The sequence below is a fragment of the Lissotriton vulgaris genome, chromosome 5 (genome assembly GCF_964263255.1).
Source record: "Lissotriton vulgaris chromosome 5, aLisVul1.2, whole genome shotgun sequence".
NCBI classification, from domain to species: domain Eukaryota; kingdom Metazoa; phylum Chordata; class Amphibia; order Caudata; family Salamandridae; genus Lissotriton; species Lissotriton vulgaris.
The window spans coordinates 1,587,262,087-1,587,289,003 of record NC_141693.1 but is presented as its reverse complement, the minus strand read 5'-3'; the positions used below and the strand labels follow the sequence as shown (position 1 = coordinate 1,587,289,003).

Sequence of the window (26,917 nt, the reverse complement as noted above, 5' to 3'; positions counted from 1 at the left end):
ATCGTTATGTGGGATTTGCACGGCCCTGTATTGCTCCAAATGCAACACTCCACTGAATGTGCATTGAACATTCATAATCACACAGATGTGTTGTGTCTATTGTCTTGCCAGTGTGGGAGTATGGATGCATGTAGGGTCAGTGAATTCCTCTTACATCAATGTGGTTCATGTCGTTGGACAGGGTGACACATTGCAGAATGTTGTCCAGGTGGCGCCGACACAACAACAGGGACACACACATTTGTTACTTCCTTGTCCAGCCACGTACGGAACCACTCACATAGCTCTGGGGTCTTTGTACAAATCTTATGCTGGACTGTCATACGCCAGGCCAGCCCACTCGGCTTAGGCTCACGGGGGGAAGACAACACTACATGTCCCAGATCTGCCCTGTAGTGATCTGGTGATCACAGGTCTAGTTGTCAGCATGCCGCAGCCACTCCCTCACGGCTGGTATACACCCACACCACACCCATCCTGCACACGCATCACAGGACATGTGACCCTGCCAATAAAATGGGCCGGGCGCATGTGCTCGAAGCCATTTCCAACCTCTCTCGGGGTGTATCCATGTGGTGTTCATGTAAGCATGGGGGTCCAGGGGCCTGCAACATCACATTCCGCCAGCCTGGGGATGACATGATGGTGTCCGCTCCACGATACCCAATCATAGAGGGTACATGACTTGCAGCCGGCACAGGCGCACTGCTACAGGAAGGTGACTTTCGGTGCACTGAGGTATGGGCACCTTAAGTGCTGAGCTGGTGTGCAGCCTGCAATGATGCCACGTCCCAGCGGTCCGGACTACTCAGGTTTTTTGTGCCCTGCTGGACCGCAGTGTAGGCCTGAGCCAGCGGACAGCGGGGGCCTACCGCCACGTGGTGTTGTCTCCTGGATCACAGAGTTAGTGGCACCTATCAGGCTGAGCGGGTGTGCAGCCTGCGATGAGGCCGGGTGCACTGGTATGTCCTCTGCCATGTCGAAATCAAGACCCAGTATCAAAAGTGAGACCTGGTGACTTGCGGAGCGGGGCTGCATGATGTGGAGGGTGCCGTGCCCGCGGGCCCACTCTCTGTGCATCTATCTCTCTCGCCCCACTCTCTGTCCGTCCTTCTCTCGCTCCCCCTCTCAGTCCGCCTTTCTCTCGCTCCCCCTCTCTGTCCATCTTTCTCTTGCTCCCCCTCTCTGTCCGTCTTTCTCTCACTCCCCTCTCTGTCCATATTTCTCTCGCCCCCCCTCTCTGTCCGTCTTGCTCTCACCCCGCCCTCTTTGTCCATCTTTCTCTCACCCTCCCTTTCTGTCCGTCTTTCTCTCGCTCCCCCTCTCTGTCTCTTTCTCTCGTTCCTTCTCTCTGTCTGTCTTTCCCTCGCCCCCCTTCTTTGTCCGTCTTTCTCTTTCCCCTCTCCCTCTCTTTCTCTCTCTCTCCTTCTGTCTCTCTCTGTCCTTTGATGCAACCCTTTACCCTGTTCTCAGGCAGGTCGCTCCCCACGCCGCACAGTACCACCTCTGTGTCGCTGCCCCTGACCCCATTGCTGCCGCCTGCTGCAGGTTCGAGGCCACTGCTCTTGCGCTCGCTCTACCCTTTTTTCCCCGCTAGCCCTGCCGTATTTGTGCTGTCTGATCTCGCATTTTAGTGTTGTATTTTGCCTTTATACCTTTTATTTTGTACTCTTGTTCTGTTATTGTGCCCTTTGACTTCTGTGTCCCCTTATACCTTTTATTTTGTACTCTTGTTCTGTTATTGTGGCCTTTGACTTCCGTGTCCCCTTATCCCTTTTATTTTGTATTCTTGTTCAGTTATTGTGCCCTTTGACTTCTGTGTCCCTTTATACCTTTTATTTTGTACTCTTCTCCTGTTATTGTGCCCTTTGACTTCTGTTTCCCTCTCCCCCTCTACTTTCTCGTCTTCCTCGCCGCTGCGTCCCCTGCGACTAGCCCCCCCTGCTTGCCCATTCGCCGCCCCGCCTCCCAGCTGCTCCTCTCTCCCAACTCCCCTTATATTGTGGCTGCTGCACGGTGAGGAGAGTGACCCTTGACCCTGTTCCCAGGCAGGTCGCTCCCTACACAGCACAGCAACACCTCTGTGCTGCTGCCCCTGAACCTGCTGCTGCCGCTTGCTGCAGGTTCGAGGCCGCTGCTCTTTCGCTCGCTCTACCCTTTTTTCCCCTGCTAGCTCTGCCGTATTTGTGCTGTGTCCCCTTATACCTTTTATTTTGTACTCCTGTTCTGTTATTGTGCCCTTTGACGTCTGTTTCCCTCGCCCACTCTACCCTCTTGTCTTCCCCGCCGCTGCGTCCCCTGTGGCCACGCCCCCTGCTCACCCATTTGCCGCCCCGCTCCCGCCTTCCAGCTGCTCCTCCCTCCCTGCTCCCGTTCCCGGCGAAGGTCATCGAGAAGATCGTCAACAGACAGCTGATTAGCTACCTTGAAGAGAACAACATCCTGGACCCGTCCGAGTCTGGGTTCCGCAGCAACCACAGTACAGAGACTGCCCTCCTCTCCGCCACCGATGACATCAGGGTCCTGCTGAACAACGGTGAAACCGCGGCCCTGATCCTCCTGGACCTATCAGCCGCCTTCGACATTGTGTGCCACCGCACCCTATGCACACGCCTCCACAATGCAGGGATCCGAAACAAGGCTCTGGAATGCACCACCTCCAACCTCTCCGGCAGAACCCAGAGCGTCCGCCTCCCCTTTCCGTTCTGAAGCCTCCGGGATCATCTGCGGCGTACCCCAAGGATCATCCCTCAGCCCGACATTGTTCAACGTCTACATGGCACCTCTCGCCCACATCGCCCGACTGCAGGACCTCAACATCATCTCCTATGCCGACGACACCCAGCTGATCCTCTCCCTCACCAAGGAACCCCTCACCACCAAAACCAACCTCCACGAAGGAATGAAAGCCATCACCGAGTGAATGAAGAACAGCCAGGTGAAGCTGAACTCGGACAAGGTGGAGGTCCTCATCCTGGGCTCCACCCCCTCAGCCTGGGACGACTCCTGGTGGCCATCCGCACTGGGAACAGTACCGACACCTACCGACCACGCATGCAACCTGGGGTTTATCCTCGGCTCAACACTCTTCATGACCAAACAAGTCAACACCGTCTTGTCCTCCTGCTTCAACACCCTCCACATGCTCCATAAGATCTACTGGTGGATCCCCACCGAAACAAGAAGAACGGTCACCCAGGCCCTCGTTAGCAGCAGGCTGGACTACGGAAACGCCCTCTATGCAAGAGCCTCTGCCATACTTCTGAAACGACTACAACGCACACAGAACACCTCTGCACGCCTGATCCTCGACATACCGCGCCACAGCCACATCACACCACACTTGAGAGACCTGCACTGGCTTCCCGTCATCAAGAAGATCACCTTCACGCTCCTTACCCACGCACCGAGGCACTCCACAACACCGGTCCGGCATACCTCAACAGACGACTCACCTTCTACACCCCGAATCGACAGCTCAGCTCCTCCGACTTCACCCTTGCCACTGTCCCCTGCATCCGAAGAGCGACCACCGGCAGCAGATCGTTCTCCCACTTCGCCTTGAGACCTGAAACCCCCTCCCCATCCTCCTACGGCAAACCCAGGACCTACTAACCTTCAGGAGGCTCCTCAAGACCTTGCTATTTGATCATTAGCAGCTCCTCTCCCCCTCCCAGCCCCTTGAGACCCTCACGGGTGAGTAGTGCTCTCTACAAATGTATTGATTGATTGATTGATGTGTGCAAGACACACCTTCTCCTCATGATGTTTGTCTTGCAGGCTGTGACCTATGTATTGTCCCGAGGGGAGCCGCCATGTGTCTTCATTTCTGTTCTGTATTTATATGAATACATTTTTATATGTCTATTCAAAGGTGAATGTGTGTTGCTCATTTTTGTGACGACACATGCATGTCACCAAATGTGATCGTGCGACATTAGGCGGATTTTTGGTACATGTTTCCGTGTAGTTGATGTGGCATGTCTTTGGCCGGGGTAATTGGTGCCTGGGGAGGAGGGGTCCGGGGGCGGTGGGTGTTGTGGTCCTGTTGGGGCTCCCAGGTACATGATCAGTGGCTCCATGGCATCTGTTGCCTTTCAGGTGTGGCTCTGGGCTCCCTTTTGTGGTGCAGGCTGTGGTCCGACTTTGCACCAGGTCTTTTAATTTCCTGCTGCTAACGTGCCTTATTGCATGTTTTGTGGTCATATTGCCTATCTGGCTGGTCGTTAAAAATGTTGATGAGTGGTGTTGTTGCTTCTTTTGGCGCGTGAACGCCTTCTCTGCATCTCATTAGCGAAGGTTGCGGGGGTCATCTGTGGCGATGTTTTTTACAGCTGCTATCACAGGTAAACTGGTGCTATGGGCTGTTAGCACCAGCTTGTGAATGAGGTTATAAATTTATCGCAACTTTGGCTGCGATAAAGTGCTGATAACTCTGCAATAGCTCCTTGAGAATATGCCCCTAAGTATTTTTCTGTTGCTCCCTTTTTCAGGGAATTGGTGCCTACTGTGTCAGTAAGACTGCCCTTGTTGGCCTGACCAAGGTGCTGGCCCCAACCTTGGCACCCACGAACATCAGAGTGAACTGCCTGGCAGCAGGGCTCACACGGACTAAGTTTGGAAATGTGGTGAGTATCAGAGTATAAAAGCTGGGAATTGGATCAGTTCGGGTGGGGCATTGTTGGGGAAAGGACAACATGTTTTTGTCTGACTGGAGAGAAGTGCTGGTACTAACTTTGGCTCCCAGGAACTTCAAAGTGAACTATCTGGACGTGGCTCACCTGAGCCAATGGTAGCAGAGTGTTGAGCCTTACTTCCTTGGTACTTAAGATATATTATTTGTTATTTCTGCTTTCAAACTAAATTGATCGACGAGTCATAATTTTTCTAAAAAATGTAAAGGGAAGTAGCACATGTAAAGAATCAGTTATGTAAGTAAAGCTTATTCATGCATGGTTATTTAAAACCATAGCATTTAAATTACATTTATGAAAGACATTCTTACCATACAATAATACAAATATTGACGTTAAAACAAAACATATATATAACCATCAATATAATTCTTCCTGTCTCTCCATGCGCAGCCTTAAAAAGACATATTAAAAAATATTGATAAAATATGACTGACTGATGCGTTCATAAAACACAGGACTGTTGCTGCTGTTTCAAAACCCTAGAGTCCTAATGTTATCCTAAACTGCAGGTGTGTTGTGCTATGTTTCTTCATAAAGTGCATAAATCTAGCATAAATCTTCATAAAGTGCATAAATCTAACCATATTATATGCATAGGCAGAGGTATAGTAAAACAGTTATAGTAAAACTGTTTAGTTATAGTAACACAAAACATATATATGTATAAATGTATGTATACGTATATAGATATAAATATATATGCTCATGGAAAAAGCGGGACCCACTGGGGTTTTTTACGGAGTTCAAGTCTGGGCAACTATTTGGACGGCTACTACCAGAATGCCTTGAATGTGCACGCCCATTGGGGCGGGACTTGTACACACTGAATAAAACAAGGTTTCGATCAAATGCCGCTTCCTCCGCATTCGTGCAATAGCCAGTGATCAAGAGCATGTTAGCGCTCGAAATGCGTTTGGCAGTTTTGAAAAATCGAAGCGCGAGAGCAAGCTGGCGTGGCTGCTGCCGGCGGCTGTGTGCAGTAACCCATCTTGTGTGATGTCTCCTTTGGGCAACCTTTGTTTCTTGATGTTATGTGGCTGGCCGGGCCGTGGAGATGTCCAGCTGCTGTTAGGCGGATCCTTGCTGCGCGCCACTATGGGCACCTTCAGGAGAGAAGGGGGCCTGACCTCCTAAGAATATTGGTAGCTGCTCAACCTTTATCTACACTTCCACCCATTGGGGACTATAATGTTCAAGGCATGTGGGCTGCTGAATTCATATCTGTGCATAGATCGCCACCTAGTGTTGGGTCCGGATGATTGCACATTGTTGTCCTGGAAGAGTATCACGAGATAGGTGGCTCCTCCCCTGGACTACAGTGCGCATGGGCATCCTCTCCATCCTCAGATTGTTTTTTTCCGCCATTGGGTTCGGATGTACTTTCTCGACTCTAGTTCGGAAACTTTGTATTAACTCTTTCCTAAGGCCAAAAGGCCTTCAAAGCGTCGGTATTGTCTCGTTGGGTGCCTGTTCCTTCCAGTTTCTTCGAACCGGACGTCGGAAGCTGTTTCTCACTTCGACACCACAGGCCCAGACTACAACGACGATGGAACGGAGCCCGTTTAAATGCTGCCCCGTCTGTAATTCGAAATACCCCCACATAGATGTGCACCCCGTGTGCAATAAATGTTTGTCCCCCGACCACGATGAGGCCAGATGTATGGCCTGCTCGAAGTTCCGCTCCAAGAAAACGCTTAAACTTCGACGTGCAGCGAGGCAGTCGGCGCAACAGTCGGCGCCAGAGCCGGTCAACATCTTCGAGGCCGGTGACGAAGAAGGCGTCGAAGATGAAGATGACGAAGAGGAAGAGGTTCCTGAAGAGTCGGAACCAGCGTCGGAGCATGACTCCAACTTCGAGGTGGACGAGCAAGCTGAAGAGTACGTCCACGAAGAAGACGTCGTCGAGGTAGGGGACGACGAGGGGGCCATCAGGGCCGTCGATGACGACTCCAGCGATGAGCCAGGCCCAACCGCAGTAGCGGGGCCTATTACTGACATTATGCTTCCTAAGGCTCAGGTCGAGGCATCGCCAGAAGGCCTTAGCCAAGATCTTCCAGCACGTTCTATAGCCCTGCGTCCAAGCCAGGCTAAGAACACATCTAAGGAGCCATCGGTCGATTCCTCTAAATCGAAACCAAAACCAACGGAGCAGAAATCGAAACCAAAACTACTTAAGATGGTGGTCGGTTCGACGTCGACGCCAGTCAAATCTAAGACTGTCGACACCCCTTCGGGGCCGAAGGTGCCTCTCGCCTCAAACACTGGAGCGTCAAAGCACAGCTCGTCTGGCACACACGCCTCCTCGACGCCGTCAGCGTCGACGTCGACGCAAGAACATGGCGACAAGGCCAAGGGCCTACAAGCAAAGAAGGCCGTTGAGCCGAAGATTTCGGGGCTCAAGCCACTGCTCAGCAAACACCTCGAGCAAAAAAGCAAAGCCGACCCAAAACTCAAGGTTGCGTCGACACCTAAGGCTGGAAAGACTACAAGCTCGAGTCAACGCCATCGAGCACCCGTTCACCTCAAGCGCTGAAGCAGCTCGACTCCAACACTGCATCCAGCACCAAGACCGTCGGACAACCTCCGATTAAGTTCGGTCTTCCGCCAACGGCTCGAGCGAAGCAGCGCGAACTCCACAAAAGCGCTGAACCTTCCAAGACATCGTCGGCGCCCTCGAAGTCCGCCTCCAAAGGGGTTGTGTTTCACGAGCCCTCACACGACAACCAGTCGAAACTCTTTATCGACTCGGAGTCAGGCAGGCTAACCATCCACAAGCGGAAGATCGCTCCTGAACATCCCTTAGAGGGCTACAAAATTCCTCTTAAACGCAAAAAGGACTCGGCCACGTCACCGGTTCTCTTTGAGCGCGTTCAGGACTATTCGCAGCAAATGACATATTCTCCAGCACAAAGTGATGAAGACATAGGTGAAGACTATAATCAGGAGGCCTTCACTTATCACCCTAACACTGATCAGGATGAGCCACAACAGTGGGCTGAGGCTGTTGATCATACTGTGGACCCTGATGATCCACATGCTGCACCAGACGCCCAGTCCTACAACGTCAAAACATCTCCAACTGAGGACACGGCGGCGTTTAACGCTCTGATAGATTTGGCAGCACTCAACCATGATGTCGAGATGCATGCTGAACCAGTGGACAAAGATTTCTTATTCGTCACTTTCTCCACCTCTGAACGTTCCACTAAAACTTTGCCTATGCTTAAGGGGGTCCTCAAGCATGCTACGGACATTTTCAAAGAACCCACTAAAGCTAGGGTTATCAACCCACGATTGAGAAAAAGTATAGGCCTGCTCCAGTGGACCCTACCTACATCAAAGGACAGCTCCCCTTGGACTCCCTGGTAGTGGCCAACACCCGCAAGAGGGCTAACTCACAAACCAGTGGTGACGCTCCACCTCCGGACAAGGAATAAAAGATTCTGGAGGCGTCAGGGAAGCGAGTGGCGGCGCAGGCCGCTAATATTTGGAGAATTTCCAATACCCAGGCCCTGTTGGCTAGATACGACAGGGCACACTACGACACATTAGAACAGTTGTTGCAACACCTGCCTGATATGTACAAGGAAGGAGCAGAGATGATTATACAAGAGGGGAAACTGATTTCTAATGCGTCCATCAAGTGCGCACTAGATGCAGCAGACACAGCTGCTAGGGCCATAAACACTAGTGTGATGCTAAGACGTCACGCATGGCTCCGCATCTCTGGTTTCAAGCCTGAAATTCAAACAACTCTGCTCAACCAGCCGGTTAACCCGGACTTCCTTTTTGGTCCCGAGGTAGACACTACACTCGAAAAAATAAAAAAGGACACAGACAGCCAAATCCATGGGGGCTCTACAATCTCAGCAGTTTCGTGGCAGTTCCATTTGTCGCTCCGGTAATAGGGGAGCCTCAAGAGGACAGGCTTTACAGCAGGCCCAGTATACCAAAGGGGGCACGCAATCCACCTACACAAAGAATACCAGGGGTGGATACCGTGGGAACAGCACCAAAGGCAGGGGACGTGGCAATAACAACGCCAGATCCTCCGCTCCCAACAAACAGTGACGCCTTGTCACTCCCCCCCGACCATTTAACACCTGTCGGGGGAAGACTCCAGCAGTTCCTGCCAGTCTGGGAAGGCATTACCACAGACAGGTGGGTGAGACAACTTATCCGATACGGCTATTGTCTGGAATTAACCTCCACCCCACCCAACATACCCCCAAGGCACCGTCCTATGTCCGCAGAGCACATGCACTTATTGCAGCAAGAAGTACTCTCCATGCTGCAAAAAGGGGCAATAGAGCTTGTGCCGGCAGAAGAACGAGGTACAGGGGTGTATTCTCTGTACTTCTTAATCCCAAAAAAGGACGGGTCCATGCGGCCCATTCTAGACCTCAGACCCTCAACCAATACATCCTTTCAGAACACTTTCACATGTTAACCTTACAGCAAGTGCTGCCTCTGCTCAGTCAAGGCGACTTCCTAGCGACCCTGGACCTCAAGGATGCATATTTCCACATTCCCATTCACCCAAGTCACAAAAAATACCTCAGGTTCACCATCAACAATCACCATTACCAATTCAAGGTTCTGCCTTTCGGGGTCACCACTGCCCCCAGAGTGTTCACCAAGTGCTTGGCAACCGTGGCTGCGCACCTTCGCAGACAACATGTCCACGTCTATCCCTACCTGGACGACTGGCTCGTTCAGGCAAAGTCGGCCCAGCAGTGTGCCAGCCACATGTCGCGCACAATTCACCTCCTCCACAGTCTGGGGTTCTCACTCAACTACACAAAGTCACACCTGCAGCCAGCCCATGTGCAACAGTACCTAGGGGCAACACTGAACACTCTGACGGCGACAGCGCAGCCAAACTCTGCCAGAGTCAACAGCATGCAGATGCTCATTCGGAGGTTCAAACCTCAACAATCACTCCCAGCGCAGGTGTTCATGCAACTGATCGGCATGATGGCATCCTGTATATTCATAGTCCCGCACGCAAGACTGCACATGCGTCCCCTTCAAGAGTGCTTAGCGCGTCAGTGGAACCAGGCTCATGGGCATCTAAAAGACCTAGTGTTGGTGACCGGTCGTGCTTACAACTCTCTGCATTGGTGGAACCCACTAAACCTTTGCAGGGGACGACCGTTCCAAGAGCCTGTCCCACAGATAGTGTTGACGACGGACGCATCTCTCCAGGGTTGGGGAGCGCATGTCCTCCATTACACGGTGCAGGGACTATGGACCACACAACAGCAGAAGATGCATATCAACCTGCTAGAGCTGATGGCAATCTTCATGGCATTGAAAGCGTTCAAGTTGCACCTCTGCAACAAGGTCGTGTTGATCCGGACGGACAACATGACTGCCATGTATTACATCCAGAAACAGGGAGGAACACACTCTCCGCAGCTATCTCACCTAGCCCAGAGCATGTGGAAGTGGGCCATCCAGAGGAACATGTTCCTCATGGCGGAGCACCTCCTGGTAGTAGACAACCAGATGGCGGACCTGCTCAGCAGGCACAGTCATCAAATGCACGAGTGGGAGATCAACCCCTCGGTGCTCCAGCCGTACTTCCAGCAGTGGGGTCATCCAGAGATCGACCTCTTCGCCACAAAAGAGAACGCAAAATGCCAAAGCTTCGCCGCCAGGTTCCCACACCCGCAGTCTCAGGGCAATGCGATATGGATGAACTGGTCAGGCAGATTTGCGTACGCTTTCCCCCCAGCCCCACTCATACCGCTGGTGGCACGCAAACTGCGGCAGCATTCCATGACGCTCATCCTAGTTGCTCCAACGTGGGCACAACAGGCTTGGTACACCACGTTCCTGGAACTTTCAGTGGTGCCTCACCAGCGGCTGCGGCTCACTCCCAGCCTCCTCACTCAGAGCCATGGCGACATTCAGCACCCAGGCCCTCAACAGTTGAGCCTAGCGATCTGGCTCCTGAGGTCATAGAGTTTGGCTACCTCAACTTGCCCCCAGAGTGTATGAACATCATCAAAGAGGCAAGGCGGCCCACAACCAGGGCCTGCTATGCAGCCAAATGGAAACAGTTTGTCATTTACTGCTCCAACAATGACATTAATCCGTTAGATGCATCCACGCAAAACATCATATGTTACCTACTGCATCTGTACCAATGCAACCTAGCATATAGTTCCACCAGGATACATTTGGCTGCTATAGCTGCTTACCTTCAGAACAGACAGGACCTCTCTCTTTTCAGAGTGCCTGCCATCAAAGCCTTTTTGGAGGGCCTTAAAAGAGTGATTCCTCCCAGACACCCTCCTTCGCCTGTCTGGAATCTAAATATCGTTCTCACCAGGCTCATGGGGCCCCCCTTTGAGCCTCTCCATTCTTGTGAGATACAGTTTCTTACTTGGAAAGTGGCCTTTCTAATAGCCATTACATCGCTGCGAAGGGTCAGCGAGCTTCAAGCCCTCACAATTCAGGAGCCCTACCTACAAATTCATGCCAATAGTGTAGTGTTGCGCACCAACCCTAAGTTCATGCCAAAGGTAATCTCGCAGTTCCACATTAATCAAAACATAGAACTGCCAGTTTTCTTTCCAAACCCTGACTCAATGGCAGACAGAGCACTGCACACCTTAGATGTCAAAAGGGCTCTCCTGTATTACATCGACAGGACAAAAGACTTTCGCAAAACTAAACAACTGTTTGTTGCCTTCTCCCCACAACATAAAGGCAACCCTATTTCCAAATCAGGTATAGCCAGTGGGCTAGTTAAATGCATTCAAATCTGTTATCATAAGGCTAAACGCACTTTAACAGTTCCCCCAAGAGCGCATTCCACACGCAAGCTAGGGGCATCCATGGCTTTCCTGGGTAACATTCCTTTAGAGGACATATGTAGAGCAGCCACATGGTCCACCATACATACATTTACAAAACACTACTGCGTAGATGTACACTCCAAACAGCAAGCTGCTGTAGGACAGGCTGTTCTCAGAACTCTCTTTCAGACTGCTGCAGCTGGCACGGGCAACCGCCGATAAGGAGGTAACTGCTATTTATTCTATGCACAGATATGAATTCAGCAGCCCACATGCCTCGAACGGAATATGCTACTTACCAGTATGCATCTGTTCTTGGCATGTAGGGCTGCTGACATTCATATGCTGCCGGAGGCTATGTGCGGTAACCCCTTCTCATGTGATGTCTCCTTTGGGCAACCTATGTTTCTAGATATATAAATACTAGCAGCCCGTCCCGACGTTGTCCATGTATGAATTGCTGCCGGCCAGTAGTATATTGTTTGGTAGGAACTCGTTTTGATAGCATTTCTTATCTGTGACAGGCCTGTGAAACGCTCCGATTCACAGAGCACTGCTGATGCACTTAAGAGTGCGCGTTCAGTAGTGTGTGAACTCGAGTTTACCTACTTTATTTTTCCTTGCAATATTATATAGCGCGAACTCGACAACATGGCATGAGCACAATTTACATTACAGAAGAACACAATCATTTGTGGTAGGCACGGGGAGACAAAGCGATTTGCCTGGAATCACAGGATGTTGAGCTGATGCCGAGATTCAAACGCAGCTCCCCAGCTCTAAAGTTCGCAATTCTAGAACTTGTGGCGGGAGGTGTGTCTAAAAGTGTATGTCGTGCTGGCCATCAATGAGAGAGACCTGTGCATTTTTCAAATGGGTGGTGAAAAAATCTGAGTATGTTGCTGGAGATGTGGGCCGCCGTGCCACCAATGTACTTAATGGGTAAACACCCATTATTCCGCAACTTTCTTTCCGCATACCATCACTCCGCATACTTTTATTACGAAAGTACCATGACTCCGCAATGCCATTATAATGCATGGCATTACATTTTATATGCTTTTACCACGCATACATTTACAACGAAATTCGTTGTAAATGCATGAATGGTAGAAGCATGTTTTTTTTTAAATGTTTGGATAAGGTAAGTATGGGTATAGGGGTAAATGTTTTGGGGTACTGAGGTTTATGTTTAGGGGTGTTTGGGTATTTTAAGGGTTTAGATATAGTTTTGGGTTATGGGGTACAGGGGTAGTTTTAGGGTTTAGGGATAGGTATGGGTTTTGGGGTACAGGGGTATTTTTAGGGTTCAGGGCTAGGTTAGGGTTTGGGGGTATAGGGGTATTTTTAGGGTTCAGGGGTAGGTTTGGGTTTTGGGGTACAGGGGTATTTTAAGGGTTCAGGGCTATGTTTGGGTTTTGGGGTACAGGGGTATTTTTAGGGTTCAGGGGTAGGTTTGGGTTTTGGGGTACAGGGGTATTTTTAGGGTTCAGGGGTAGGTTTGGGTTTTGGGGTACAGGGGTATTTTAAGAGTTCAGGGCTAGGTTTGGGTTTTGGGGTACAGGGGTATTTTAGGGTTCAGGGGTAGATTTGGGTTTTGGGGTACAGTGGTATTTTTAGGGTTCAGGGCTAGGTTTGGGTTTTGGGGTACAGGGGTATTTTTAGGGTTATGGGGTAGATTTGGGTTTTGAGGTACAGGGGTATTTATAGGGTTCAGGGCTAGGTTTTGTTTTTGGGGGACAGGGGTATTTTTAGGGTTTAGGGATAGGTTTGGGTTTTGGGGTACAGGGTATATTTATAGGGTTAAGATGGGTTAGTGTTTAAGGGTGTTGGGGTATTTTAAGGAGTAATGGTGGGTTATGATTATGGGGTGCAGGGGTATTTAAAGGGAGCAGGGTGGGATTAGCACATGATATGAGACATGGCATGAAGGGCGGAATGTACCACACGCCCCCAGCGTTTGTCACGCCCTCAGCACACGCCCACAGCACAACGCAGACACGCCCACAAGGGACTACTTTGCTGGCACGGTTCTTTTACCTTTTAAATGTATATGGTGGGCGTCTGCATAGCCTATGTCCTTCTGCTGCAACTGCCCTTTCCAACGCTGTATTGGGTGTTGTGATTGGTGTTGTGGTTCCTGAGATTACCCGCCTCAAAGGTTTGGGCTCTCTCTTTATTATATTAGTATGGATATATATATATATATATATATGTATACCTACATATACCTATTTATATACACAAATGTAATGTCACTTTTTTAGGGCCTTCTAAAGTTTCTCATTTGACTAGTAGTGCTTGGCAGTTGTTAACAGTTTTTTTCCTGCACTTTTTAAAAACTTCGCAAATCAACAGTGGATCTAAAACTTGCAATGACAGCTCGCCTACTAATACGTATTCCACGCTCGTTAAATGGAACTTTCAGCAAATGTCATTTGAGTATTTTGTATTCATTGATCCCCGACCTGGCATGCGATCTACTGGCTAACTTCTTTTTATCGTTGAGAAGTGATAGTGGTGCATAGCTTGGACTGTCTAAAGTTCTTTGTAGGGTACGGAATTCTTTGGATCAAATAAAAAGCTTTTCTCTTCAAATCCTTCCTATGCTATTTGATAATAGTCTGCATATAATAAGTTCAATATGACAATAGATCCTATTTTTAGTGCATGACAATTCACTACATCCAGTTAGATCAAGAAGTCAGCTAAAACAAATTGAATAAATATGGAGCAAGAATACAGCCCAGCTTTAGGCCCTGATTTTTCACTATTTTCCTTGATAGTATGGATCCATCGGCAATTCTCACACTTGCCCAAGTGGTCATGTATAACAGCTGATGGCCTTTAAGAGTGGATCTGTGATACCCCCGCGTGATCGCTTTTGCCACAAAAGGTTCCGATGTACACAATCAAAAGCAGATTTCATAAGCTATGTAACACAATTAAAGCACCTATTTCTTGTATTTAAGTTTATCCATTAGCAGTAAGTTGGTTTCCGACCCGTGCTTGTTCCTTGAGAGAATTCGATTTAGTTTGGGGGTACGATCTTATTATTCATTGGCCATTCTAGAAGCTCACTAAGTAGCAAACTGGCAAAATATTTAACCTCAACATTGTGGAGGGTAATAAGGCGGTAGTTTTCCCGCTTTTACTTATTATTGTGCTATCCAGCCCCTGGCTTTTCATGGAGACTTGAAGGCGTTAGCGCATTACATACAACACTTTTGGAACAGGTTGTTTTGATATACATTTAATATGCAGGCTTAAAAATCGATGGGTTTGGGGGGATCTAGGATTTTTGGCTGGGTTCCGTCTAGGCCGCATTCCCCTACGCAGGGTTTGATGCGGGTATACAGGTGCTCTGCAAAGTTGGGGGGTGAGCTGAGTCCACGTTGCAGAGAGGCAGGGAGGGGTGTGGGTTTGGGGAGGTCCCTGAGGGATTGTTATGGCATAGTTCAATGTTTAATGTGGTTTAAAGCAATATTTGTTGACAGTGCATGGAAAATACATGACTTAACAGTAAAACGACCAACAACACAACAGGATGGACAACTGGCTGCTCACCGCTGCTTACACACGGAAATGGGAAAGGTGTACACTATTTTGGTAAACCTATGATGTTAACTACACCAACCAAATGACAAAAGCCATGGGGGAGTTTCCATGACTGGGCCGCATTAAGATACTTTCCTGGAATGTTAATGGGTTGGGGTGTCGTGGTGGGCCTCAGCTAGGCCTACCAGTGCTAGGGGTTCGCCCTTCTCTGCCCAAGTCCTCAGACCAATAGGAAAGAAGGTGGCATGGAAACTGCAATCTAAAACAGAGCGCTTTATTAACCTCAAGAGGTGGAACTATATTCACTCAACACCCATCGGTAGTGTATGAAGTAGCACACTGAACAGAAGGAACATGCTCCTTTTATACCCACACAGGGGCTCAAAAGAAGGCGGTACACGTACAAGAAGAAGGTTTTAGGTACATATAGGGTCATACAGAAATGCACAGTCAACAAGTGGGAGGAGCTAGCAATTGCTAATTCTAGTAAACACGTCTCGACAGTTACACACTAAGGACAGGTGCATGGGCAGTCACAGTCTCCTCTGCGCATGTTCAGAGTAGCAGAGCCAAAATAAAATCTATCTCTCAGCAGAGTACAGGAGCAAACGACAGTAAGGTAGGACAGAGCACATGACAGACAAGATGGCTGCTGAATACAAGATGGCTTCAGCTAAATGCTAACCCTGATCGCTGCCAAATTACAACAGACGACCCTTTTAGCATTAGCTGAAGACATTCGTTCATTTAGGGTAATCTAGGTTCATATCCTGTATATTGATGTTCATCATTTCAATTACCTCTTTTTTCAATAAATGTTGTGCTTTCATTTCTGCAACATTTCGCTTAGCAGGTGTGCAGGCAGAAATACAGACGGAGCAGAGCATTGGACCACATTGTATACATACACAGCATGTAAATAGTATTAATAGTATTACACAAAGGATGGTCAACAACTTCCAGCCTCAAGTGGTGAAGAGTATCCAAATCCAGCTGGTAAAAGTCCAGGTGCCAGTCTGATCTTATGCAGTTTGGAAATAGCATCAAACACTGAAGGTGAGTGATCCGGAATGGAGACACAACAGCTGCTGCAGATGATGCGACATGCACCACCTAGATCAGCTAATATCACATCAAGAACCATACGATTTTGAAGTGCTACAATCCCTGCAACTTGCAACTCTTCAGTAATGTTCCCAAGTGCCACAGCCGTCTGATTGGTCACAGCTTCTACAACACGAGTCAATCGTCTTATCTTTCTACTGTTCAATTCAGCACCCACAAAGAAAAACAAGCCCAAATTGAAATCAACGTATTGTTGCAAGGTGGTATCAGTCTGGTCTACCTCATCAGTACTTATTGTCCTTTTATATCTGCTCTTAAAGATATCATTATACAGTTTGAAGTCTCGGTGATACGATGTAGGTGCCAGAAACACAGGGGGCAACAAAAAGGATACATAACATATTCCTGACCATCCAACAGGTAGTTGGTAATATCCCTTATTACCACAAACAAAGTAGGTATTGTGTGACGCTATAAAACTAAGATTGTTGGCACCTTCAATAGTCAAAACCACAATACACTCACTTCTTCCCACTGGAATTCTCCCAATACTTTCTATACATAAATCTGCTTTAGCTCTAGTCACAGAAGTCACAAATAGTCCATTATTCTTAATAGTTCTCATACTTGGGAAAACATATGGCATAGAAATGTTCACAGGTCGGTAAGCTTGTGGATTACCATCTTCATCTGGATAACACACTTTATTGAGATAAATAATCTGTCCTAGTGCCGTCTCTCCAGAAGCAGATAAAAGCGCAAAGCAAGCTTGGCAAGAACCATTATGATAGAAAGGGAGAGGAATAAAACGTGTTCCTCCTTTCTTTTGGTGAGCAGGTATCATCCCACACACCCAACATTTGGTAGTATTTGTGGCATTGTGAATATGTTGCAATATATGAATAAACGTTTTGCTTAGGTAGGATTGTTGATGCTTTTGCTCATGGTAGGGAAGCGTAAAGTAATGATGCTCAACTGGTACTGGAGTAGTGGCAATCAAAAGCTGTCGAGCAGGAGCCACTTTCTCAACAAACGAGGTTATTACTGCTATAGCCACCATAGCAACAACAAACCCTACAGCACAAATGATCTTAGCAGCAGTTGATCTCCTTGTAGACATGATCTCTTCCTCGTTGAAACAATCTTTGGAGCTCTTTGCCCTGGGCAGCCGTTGATTTCTTCACCGAGGGTCTAGACGGGTGTCAATATGCAGGACTGATCCCACATCAGCACTCCGTTTCACCAACCCAGAATGGTTGCTCAACCAGTCGTTTTCAATACTGCAGATTCTTTCCTCAGTCTTAGCTGGTACTTGGATACTCCAGAGATCGTGTGGTCCGGAAGACTCCCTCAGATTTGTCAGACGAGATAGCGTGGCCCTTCTCCGTTTCCAGAATCTTTTGATGGTCAGTCAGCACAGCAGGTTCCACCAAGGTAGGCGACACTCTCTTACAATGAGTGCTATGGACCCAGTTCTTCCGGTTCGTCACGGGAACCACTGTCCTTGTCGCTAGGAGCACTTGCTCCGGTCCTCGCCACCTCAGCTCCAAACTGCTCGACCTCTCGAAAGCTTTGACCATCACGTGGTCGTCAGGTCAGAGTTCGTGGGCCTCACCCGCAGATCAGTCAGGAAGAGCTTCTAGAACCTGTTGATGAATAGAGATCAAACTATCAGTTAACTGTGCTAAGTAGTCGCTCATCAGAACACATGGTACATCATGTATGGGGCATGGCTTAGGAACTCCCCAAATGTTTATCGGTCTCCCAAATACCACCTCATATGGTGTAAGCCCAGATCGTGAATGTGGCACCGATCTTATGGACAACAATGCCAAAGGTAACGCATCAGGCCATTTCAAAGGCGTGGAGGCCAGTATTTTCGCCAATTTCAACTTCAAAGTAGCATTATACCTCTCCACTAATCCTGCTGATTGTGGGTGGAAGACTGCATGGAACTTCTGTTTGATCCCTAATCCTTCAGAACATGCTTAACAACTTGCACAATAAAATGAGGTCCGTTGTCACTCCATAAAAGTTTACAAACACCAAATCTAGGGAAGAACTCCTTTAAAAGCACCTTAGCTGTAGTTAGAGCTGTATTATCCTTTGTAGGGTATGCCTCTATCCATTTACTGAAGGCACATACCACCACTAGGAAATACTTTAAGTTGTTGCAACGTTCAAGCTGGATATAGTCCATTTGCAAAACTTCAAAAGGTGCAGTTGGTGTAGCAAACCCTCCTGTAGGAGTCTGTGTCCCTTTTCCAGGATTGTACTGCCAACAGATCAAACAGGACTGTACTATTCTTTTAGCTGTACCGGCAATCTCTGGATACTCTCAAACTTGCATAAGCAATTTCGTTATCGCTAGAGCTCCAACATGTTCCGGCCAATGTGCCATTTAAACCATAGGCTGTAAATAAGCAGGCAATTTCCACTTATTCATCTCTTTGTTACGCCAACAGCCCTCATCATCCAACATTCCCTCTTTGGACCACTGCTCAAGTTCTTCCACAGCAGCAGATCTCTGTATGTCTAACACCTCTTGTCTAGCATCATGCCAATGCTCAGCTTGTGACTTCATTACGTACATAGATGTAGTGCTTCATTGCATTGTAGTCTCACGAGCTACGCGATCTGTAAAAGCATTGCCTTGTCCTGTCTTATCAGTCACTTTCTTATGTGCGCTACACTTCAAAATAGCTATTTTCTTTGGGTATGTCAGTGCAGTCAGAAGGTTAAGCACTAGTTCTCCGTGCATTATCTGCATCCCGCGGGACGCAAGAAAGCCTCTTTGCTTCCATAGTAGGCCAAAATCATGAGCCACTCCAAAAGCATAGCGGCTATCTGTATAGATGTTCACACACAAGTTAGTGCTAAGTTCTCACGCTCGTGTCAACGCTATTAGCTCAGCTGCTTGAGCTGACTTCTGTGGTATACGAGCTGTCTCCACTACAGTCTGAAGTGTCGTAATTGCATATGCAGCTGATGTCGTGCCATCTGGTAACTTCAAACAAGACCCATAAACCCACAATTCCCTATCTACATCTGAAAGGGGCGTACTTGCAAGTCGACGCAATGCTTTGTCTGTTCCTCAGTAAGGAATATACTTTCATGAGACTCCTGTGACTGAGTCTGAGTCGCTGGATATGGCAATGAAGTAGCTGGGTTCAAAATCGCACACCTCTTCAGGGTAATGTGAGGGGTTAACAGTGTCAATTCGTATCCTGTCAAACGAGCACTAGTTAGGTATTGCGTTTTGGTCTGATTCAAAAGGGCATCAACTGCATGGGGTACTAGCACCAACAGTTTATGTGACAAAACTATCCCTTCACTTTGACGTATGGACACAGCTGCTGCTGCAACTGAACGGAAACACCCAGACAATGCACGAGCAACAGGATCATGGACCGCTGAAAAATACGCACAGGGACAGAGTTTGTCACTGTGTGGCTGCACTAAAACTGACAATGCACATCCATCTTTCTCGTGTACATATAGTGTAAAACCCTTTGTGTAATCTGGAGTGCCTAACACTGGTGCAGAGCAAAGAGCTTGTCGTAACTGACAAAAAAGCATTCTTGCATTCAGTCGTCCATGGAAGGGGCATTGGAGTGTCTTTGGTCAGAAGCGCTAACAAGGGTTTAACAATGTGTGAAAAACCTAATATCCATTGCCTACAAAACGAAGTCAGACCAATGAATGCACAGACATCTTTTGAGAAGAAAGTACTGGTGTGTTTCTAAAATTGCTTGAATTCGATCTGGTGTAAGTGCACGTCCCTCATTAGACAGAAGATGTTCTAAGTAGGTTACCTTCGGTCTACAATATTGCAATTTCTTCCGTGACACTTTATGGTGGTGTGAAGCAAGGAAGGAAAGTACATTTCTCACACTGTTCAGGCGTATCGGCTGCCAACAAGATATCATCGACATATTGTATGAGAGCCACTCCTTCAGGCAAAGTGAAAGAATCAAGTTGTTTTTTCAATGCTTGACTGTAAATGCTAGGACTCTCAGTGTACCCTTGAGGAATTCTACAAAATCTATACAATCGATTATTTAAAGTAAAACTGAACAAATATTGACTATCAAGATGAATAGGAATCGAAAAGAAAGCATTCTTCAGGTTTATTACAGTGAATGTAGTGGCTGTTGGAGGAGCCAAGGTAAGCAATGTTGTTATGTCAGAAAACACTGGGTATTGTGGAACTACAATCTTGTTAACTTCTCGCGAATCAATGATAAATCTGTAAATCTTAGTGTCAGTGTCTTTTTTCAAAATGGGAAGAATAGGACTGTTACAAATATTATAGGGAACTTCTTCCACAAACTCCACTTCAATTAAATCATGGACCATGCTTCTTCACCTTCTTAAGAATTTCTGTATTGAGGCAAACGTGGCAATGAAGCACCCTCCTTGACACTAATATGTACTGGCGGAATAACCATTTGCCCTACATTGGTGTTTGAAGTTGCCCATAAAGTACTAGGGAGTGAAGCTAATGCAATGTCCTCTTTAACAAGACAGGATCTCTCAATCACGGGGCAGTTGTCATTCAAAATAACACTTACTCCTTCCGGAGAACATAGTATCGTAGCCCTGAAATATTTGAGCATATCAAGACCCACAATATTGTCTGGTGTGTTCGGAGAAAGCAAAAATGGACATGGAGCAGTAAATTTATGAACATGGAATGCAAGTGGTTGTGACAGTGGGCTAAGGGAAGGTGTTCCATCGAAACCTATCGATGTTATGGTTAAGCCAGACAGGGGAGCCCTTGGAACCAATTGTTTAGACAAGGCCCTACGAGTAGCTCCTGTATCAGCCAGAAACTGATCAGTAGAACCCAAAACATGTGCTGTAACATAGGGACCCTTCTGATCTACTGGAACTTCAACTGATTCCTTACCCCATCCTAGGCAGTCCTATGCATAAGCAGAGTCTTTCAAATCAGTCGGCAAATAATCGGGCATTTGATATTGGTTCCGTCTATCAAAAGTGTTAAACCCATCCTGTCCACGTGTATTAGCATCAAACATAGCATCATAATCTGTGCTTCCTCTAGGCCCTGAATATCCTGAACGATTTCTCATTTGTCCCCGTCCATGTGGATACTGCTGAGCACGTAATACCAGACAATCAGAAACCCAATATCCAAATTTCCTGCAATACGCACACTGGTCAACAGACAAATTCGAACGAGTGTAAGAAGGAAAAGACGGACCATCAGATCCACGTCCACCTCTATCATTACCTCGAGAAGGCGGACCATAAGCCTGAGCCAACATAACCTTCGTTTTTAACTCTTTAGTCTTCTTATCCTCATTGCCCTTCGCTTCTAATTCCTGTCGCTAGTAATACTGAGCCATAGTTAAAAGAGAAACCGGAGAAGAGAGTCCATGAACTCTCACTGGCCTTTAGGCGACTAGCTATTCCTGGCAACAGGTTTGCGACATATTTATCGACAAACAGATGCCTGCCCGTGTCATTTGTCAGTGACTGGCCACTGAAATCGTGGAATGCCTCCTCAAAGCATGTAAAGAAGTCAGAAAGCGATTCATCAAATTTTTGCTTGCAAGACGCTAACACAGTCCAGTCTATCTTTTTAGGGGGAATGATCGTCTTTAACTTAACTAATATAGCTGCAGGATGATCTAAAATTAGTCGACATGGCTTCTGTGCAGGTTCCCTTTCTATGTCCATTAATTCTATATCCTTCCACAGTGCCCCAAAAGTCGCACGATCATCAACTTTACGAACAGTCCTCCACATAACAGGGGGTAATATCAATCCGAAAAACATGTCAATGTCGGGCAGAGTCATAGTACAAGAGCTAACTGCACCCTCAACTTCCTCATAAAAGGCGGCTGGATTTTTCCGTGGATCAGGCAATGCAGCTTTAAGAGCCATGACATCGCTGTATTCCAAGGAGTATAAACCCAATTATAAATAAAATAACCCTTTGCATCAGCGGAATCCTTATCATCATTTGCTCCCTCGCCTCTAGGAAGAATATACAAAGGTGCGGCTTCCCGCATAGGTTTCGTATGGACTATCATAGTCTTATCTGTTTCAGAAGCAGAAGCCTGTGTCACGCTGGTCTGAGATGTTTGTTCAGCTGCCTCTGCTGCCTTTTTCTCTTCTCGGAAACGGACTGCTTCAGCACGCAGTTTAACCAAACGTCTGATTGAGTCAGCCACCTTATAAAAGACAAAAAGACCATCACGTATTTGCTTACAGTCATTTGCTACATCAATGGGCTCTAATTCCTCAGAATGCTTCCAAAACCGCTCAAGGACCTCTGCGGCAAATACCTCAGTAAAATATATTTGCTCCTTTTCCTGCCAATCCTTCATCTCATCTAAAAGTTCAGAAGCTGGGGCAGTACTACGGACAGCTTTGCGAGCAGCGGATCTAAGCGCAGACGAACGCTCAGTGGAAAACATCGAATGAGTTTCCTGTAATTTCTCTTGATCTGAAGCAGAGTCCTCATCTGCCTCATCACTCAGAGGAGCAGAAGGAGGAATATACGGAGGTGGAGAATAATCTTATAACAAGAAATCATCTTGCGGTCTATGAAGGATAGGATAGAGGGGTTGCCGAACAGCGTATTGGCCAGTTACCTGCAAATGGCGCTCCCTATCCTCTCTCTCTTTTATTTCTTCTATTTCTTTATTTTTCAATTCTAATGCTTTCGCATGAATGTTTTTCCGTTGTACTTTTTCAATCAAGGCTTGCTCTCGCTTCATTCGTTCACGTACTTCTTTCTCCCACATTCGTTCACAGTCAAACATATCTTGCCTAGACTTTCGCTTAAACATACATTGCTCCACATACTGAATCTTTCGTAAATCAAATGACCCATAGCATAGGCCAATGCAACTCAGGATCCTTACGAGCATATTTATTCCATAACGTGCTGTACATTATAGAAGAAATACCATACTTAATATACATATCCCTATTAGGCGTCCCTTCCGGGGGAGCCGGTTGTGCTTCATCAAGTCTCAAATTGGTACCACTACAAAAGCAACACATCCTTCGAAGTGTGCTAGAAACAGGCATGCCAAAAATAGTGCAGAATATGCAGTATTATACCCAAAGTATCGCTTAAAGTACTCTTGTACGGTGCCCCGTTCAAATCTTAGTCAAAACTGAGAAAATTCTCCTCATTACCTGCCTATATAAATTGAAATTCATATATCAATCACTTACAAATCCAAAATTGGCCAGTACAAATTCCAAAGCCACAGCAAGCGTCGCAAAACGACCTTACCAATCCCAGGCATCAAACCAACAGCAAGTGTTGCATCAAAACAACACTTACCAATCCCTTGGTGTCCAGATTCCAACTGCCAAGTTCTTAAATCGACCAAATGGTCACTGCGCGGCGAATCAACAGAAGAGATCTCAGTCGAGGACCGGCACCACCTGGATGGTCAGATCAGAAAGAGAGGAAAAACGCTGTGATTTGCCAAGATGCGGGTCTCCTGAGGCAATGATCATCCGTAGCGAGATTCCAATCCTTCATTTCGACCACTCCTTCGGGCATCCGAATCGCCAATGAGCCCCACTGGTTGTGAGCCAATATGTCGTAGTGGGACTCAGCTAGGCCGACCAGTGCTAGGGGTTCGCCCTTCTCTGCACAAGTCCTCAGACCAATAGGAAAGAAGTTGGCACGGAACTGCAATATAAAACAGAGAGCTTTATTAACCTCAAGATGTGGAACTACATTCACACAACACCCTACGGTAGTGTATGAAGTAGCACACTGAACAGAAGGAACGTTCCCCTTTTATACCCACACAGGGTCTCAAAAGAAGGCGGTACAAGTACAAGAAGAAGGTTTTAGGTACATATAGGGTCATACAGAAATGCATAGTCAACAAGTGGGAGGAGCTAGCATTTGCTAATTCTAATAAACACATCCTGACAGTTACACACTAGGGACGGGTGCATGTACAGTCACAGTCTCCTCTGCGCATGTTCAGAGTAGCAGAGCCTAAATATAGTCTATCTCTAAGCAGAGTACAGGAGCAAACGACAGCAAGGTAGGACAGAGCACATGGTGAGCACATGGCAGACAAGATGGCTGCCGAATACAAGGTGGCTTCAGCTAAATGCTAACCCCGATTACTGCCAAATTACAACAGGGGGACAGACTAAAGAGTGGAATTGTAGTGCAGTACGTAAAGAGACAGGCCGCTCACGTGGTGTTACTGCAGGAAATCCACATACAAGGTACCTCTTATTGTGCTTTGAACAGATGGGGTACAAATCAGTGATGCATGATACGAAGGGTAGATTCATGACCTTCTCAGGTACATGAGAAGGCAGATTACTCAACATTACGTCCCTTTACGTTCTGCCTCGATTACACTCCTCAGCCTTGGCTAACCTGGGAGCACATATACTTAAATTGCCCGAGGGGGAATCACTGATTTGGGAGGACTGTAACGCAGCCCTGAATGGGGACTTCGATAGGACACCACCAAAACAGGGAGAGTCGGCCGGGAGGGTGCTCGGAGAATTTTTAAAATAAATTGGTCTTATGGATATTTGGAGAGCATATAACCCTTCATCCCTCCAGTATACCTTCCACTCTGGAGTACATGGGAGTCAGTCCAGAAATGACTATAAATTTGGTAGAGCTGAACAGCTCTCTATGTTCAGAGAAGTGGCACACCTACCTAGAGGCATATCAGACCATTCCCCAGTCATAGTTACATATGGAGGTAACCCCCTCCGCCAAGAGACATGAGATGACACTTAATTCCTGTGATTTACAAGTCCCGACTATACGGGAAGGGCTCATTGAAGCAACAGAAAATGATTTCAAAGAGAATGAGGGGTCGGTGGACTCAGCCTCCACATTATGGGAGGCATATAAAACGGTGAACAGGGGCCAGGGAGTATCAGTGAAAGAAAGAAAAGCAAAAGCAGACACGTATGATAGTAGAAGAAATCTCCCATCTGGAGGACGAGTCAGTGAGCTTCGAAACCCCAGAAGTCAAACATACATTGCTCCTAAGCCAAAAAGAATATAGAGACATTACTAACGAGGCTGCTAAGGCTCATTACCGGGTCACGCAATGTCGGGTATATGAGATAGGGGACATAGTGAGCAAATTATTGGCGTAGTTGGACGGGCATGAGCAGGCCTCCAGATGGATGTTTGAGATTGTGACGGAGAGGGGGTACCGACTTAAAGATAGTAACAGTATAGTAGAGTCCTTCGCAAAGCACTTTCAATTGATATATGAGCCTTCAGGTACATCTACTTACGAATAAACATGGGAGTTACTGACCACCCTTGAACTCCCTGTTCTAGATGACCCAAAGATAGAAGAACTAGAGTCAGATCTTGCCAAAGAAGAAGTGATTAAGGCAATTGGAGCATTACAATTGGGAAAAGCAATGGGACAGATCGGTCTTCCTATTGAGCTATTTAAAATAAATACATCCCCAGTTGCTCCCTACCTGATAGATATCTATGAAGAAAGTGTGGCTAATGGGATTCTCCCTGACACACAAAGGTTGGCCAATGTGGTAGTGATCAAGAGGCGGGGAAAACCTCTGAAGCAATGCGGTTCACACAGGCCGATTTCAGAGGTGAAGATATTGGGAAAAATCTTGGCCAGGCGGCTGTCACCCTTACTCCACAAATTGATTCAGCCTGATCAGTCCGGGTTTATGCCTGGTAGGAATACAGCGCTTAACCTTCGACGTCTTAATGGAGTATTGGGCAGGGCTGGGACCATAAGAGATGAGGCAATAATAATGTCCCTTGACGCCAAAATGGCTCTCGATATGAGCGAATGGCTCTACTTGTTTGCGACGCTTAAACGTTACAGCTTTGGTCCGAAATTTCTGTCATGGGTGCCGCTCCTTTACTCGAAGCCCCTTGCAAGAGTGACGGTAAATGGGGTCGGTCGGCAACCTTCACCCTATAGAAGGGGATGAGACATGGGTGTCCACTTTCTCCGCTGATATTTGCTCTGGTTCTTGAAACATTGGCAATCTGGATAAGAGGAGATCCCCTTATCCGGGGACTAAATGGAGGAATTGCCCTCCTAGCGATTAAAATGTACTACTGGGCGTCCCAGTTGGTGGTTACGCATCACTTGGTACATTGGCTAGTGACCGAACCCGCCGATAGGATGGACAGACATAATATGGCAGCAGAGTCTTATCAAAGGGCACTGTATGGGGGAAGGAAAAACGGCCCAGTGCCTACTCCATCCGTGACTACAGTCACACTAAGGCATGCGGTGACGTCCGCTGTGTTGGAAAAACAAGATTACACAGGCTATCCCCCTTTTAGAGACGAATCGTCTGGGGATCTTGGCAAAATGTTCTGGATTTGATCAATGGGATCTCATTGGACTCTCAAGGTTCGGGGATGTGTGGGCAGGTGGTAAAGGGGTCCCTTTCAATGACCTCCAACGAGACTATGAGTTATGTGTGAGGGACACTTTTAGATACCTCCAGGTCAGAATTGGATTATATAAGGCAGTTCCCAAGGGTTACGGACCTCCCGGCTGCCTCGTCATTAGAGGATAAACTCCTTGATGATTAACTCATAGAAAAAGCAATCTCATTGACTTGCAGGAAGGTATTAAGTAATACACCAGATGCTTTGGGGAAAACCAGAGCCAAGTGGGAGGAGGATGTGGGGGACTTAGATGATGAGGAATGGAGGGAGGCATTGGCATCTCCCCATGAGGTGGCTATTCGGTCCAGGTTCAAATTAATTCAGCATAAGCTTCCTACATATAGTATTCT

The 26,917-nt window shown here is 47.3% G+C and overlaps 1 protein-coding gene across 2 annotated transcripts in view; it reads left to right on the top strand.

Annotated features, from left to right (window-relative positions):
* Positions 1–26,917, top strand: part of LOC147716745 (dehydrogenase/reductase SDR family member 4-like) — a 249,864-nt gene that overhangs the window by 100,510 nt on the left and 122,437 nt on the right. The window contains exon 7 of one of the 2 annotated variants that reach the window (XM_086923678.1): positions 4,494–4,628. The exons of the other annotated variant lie outside the window; for it this stretch is intronic. Within the exon in view, the coding sequence (XP_086779804.1) occupies positions 4,494–4,628 (135 nt within the window). The remainder of the gene's footprint in view (positions 1–4,493; positions 4,629–26,917) is intronic. 2 annotated transcript variants of the gene reach the window in all.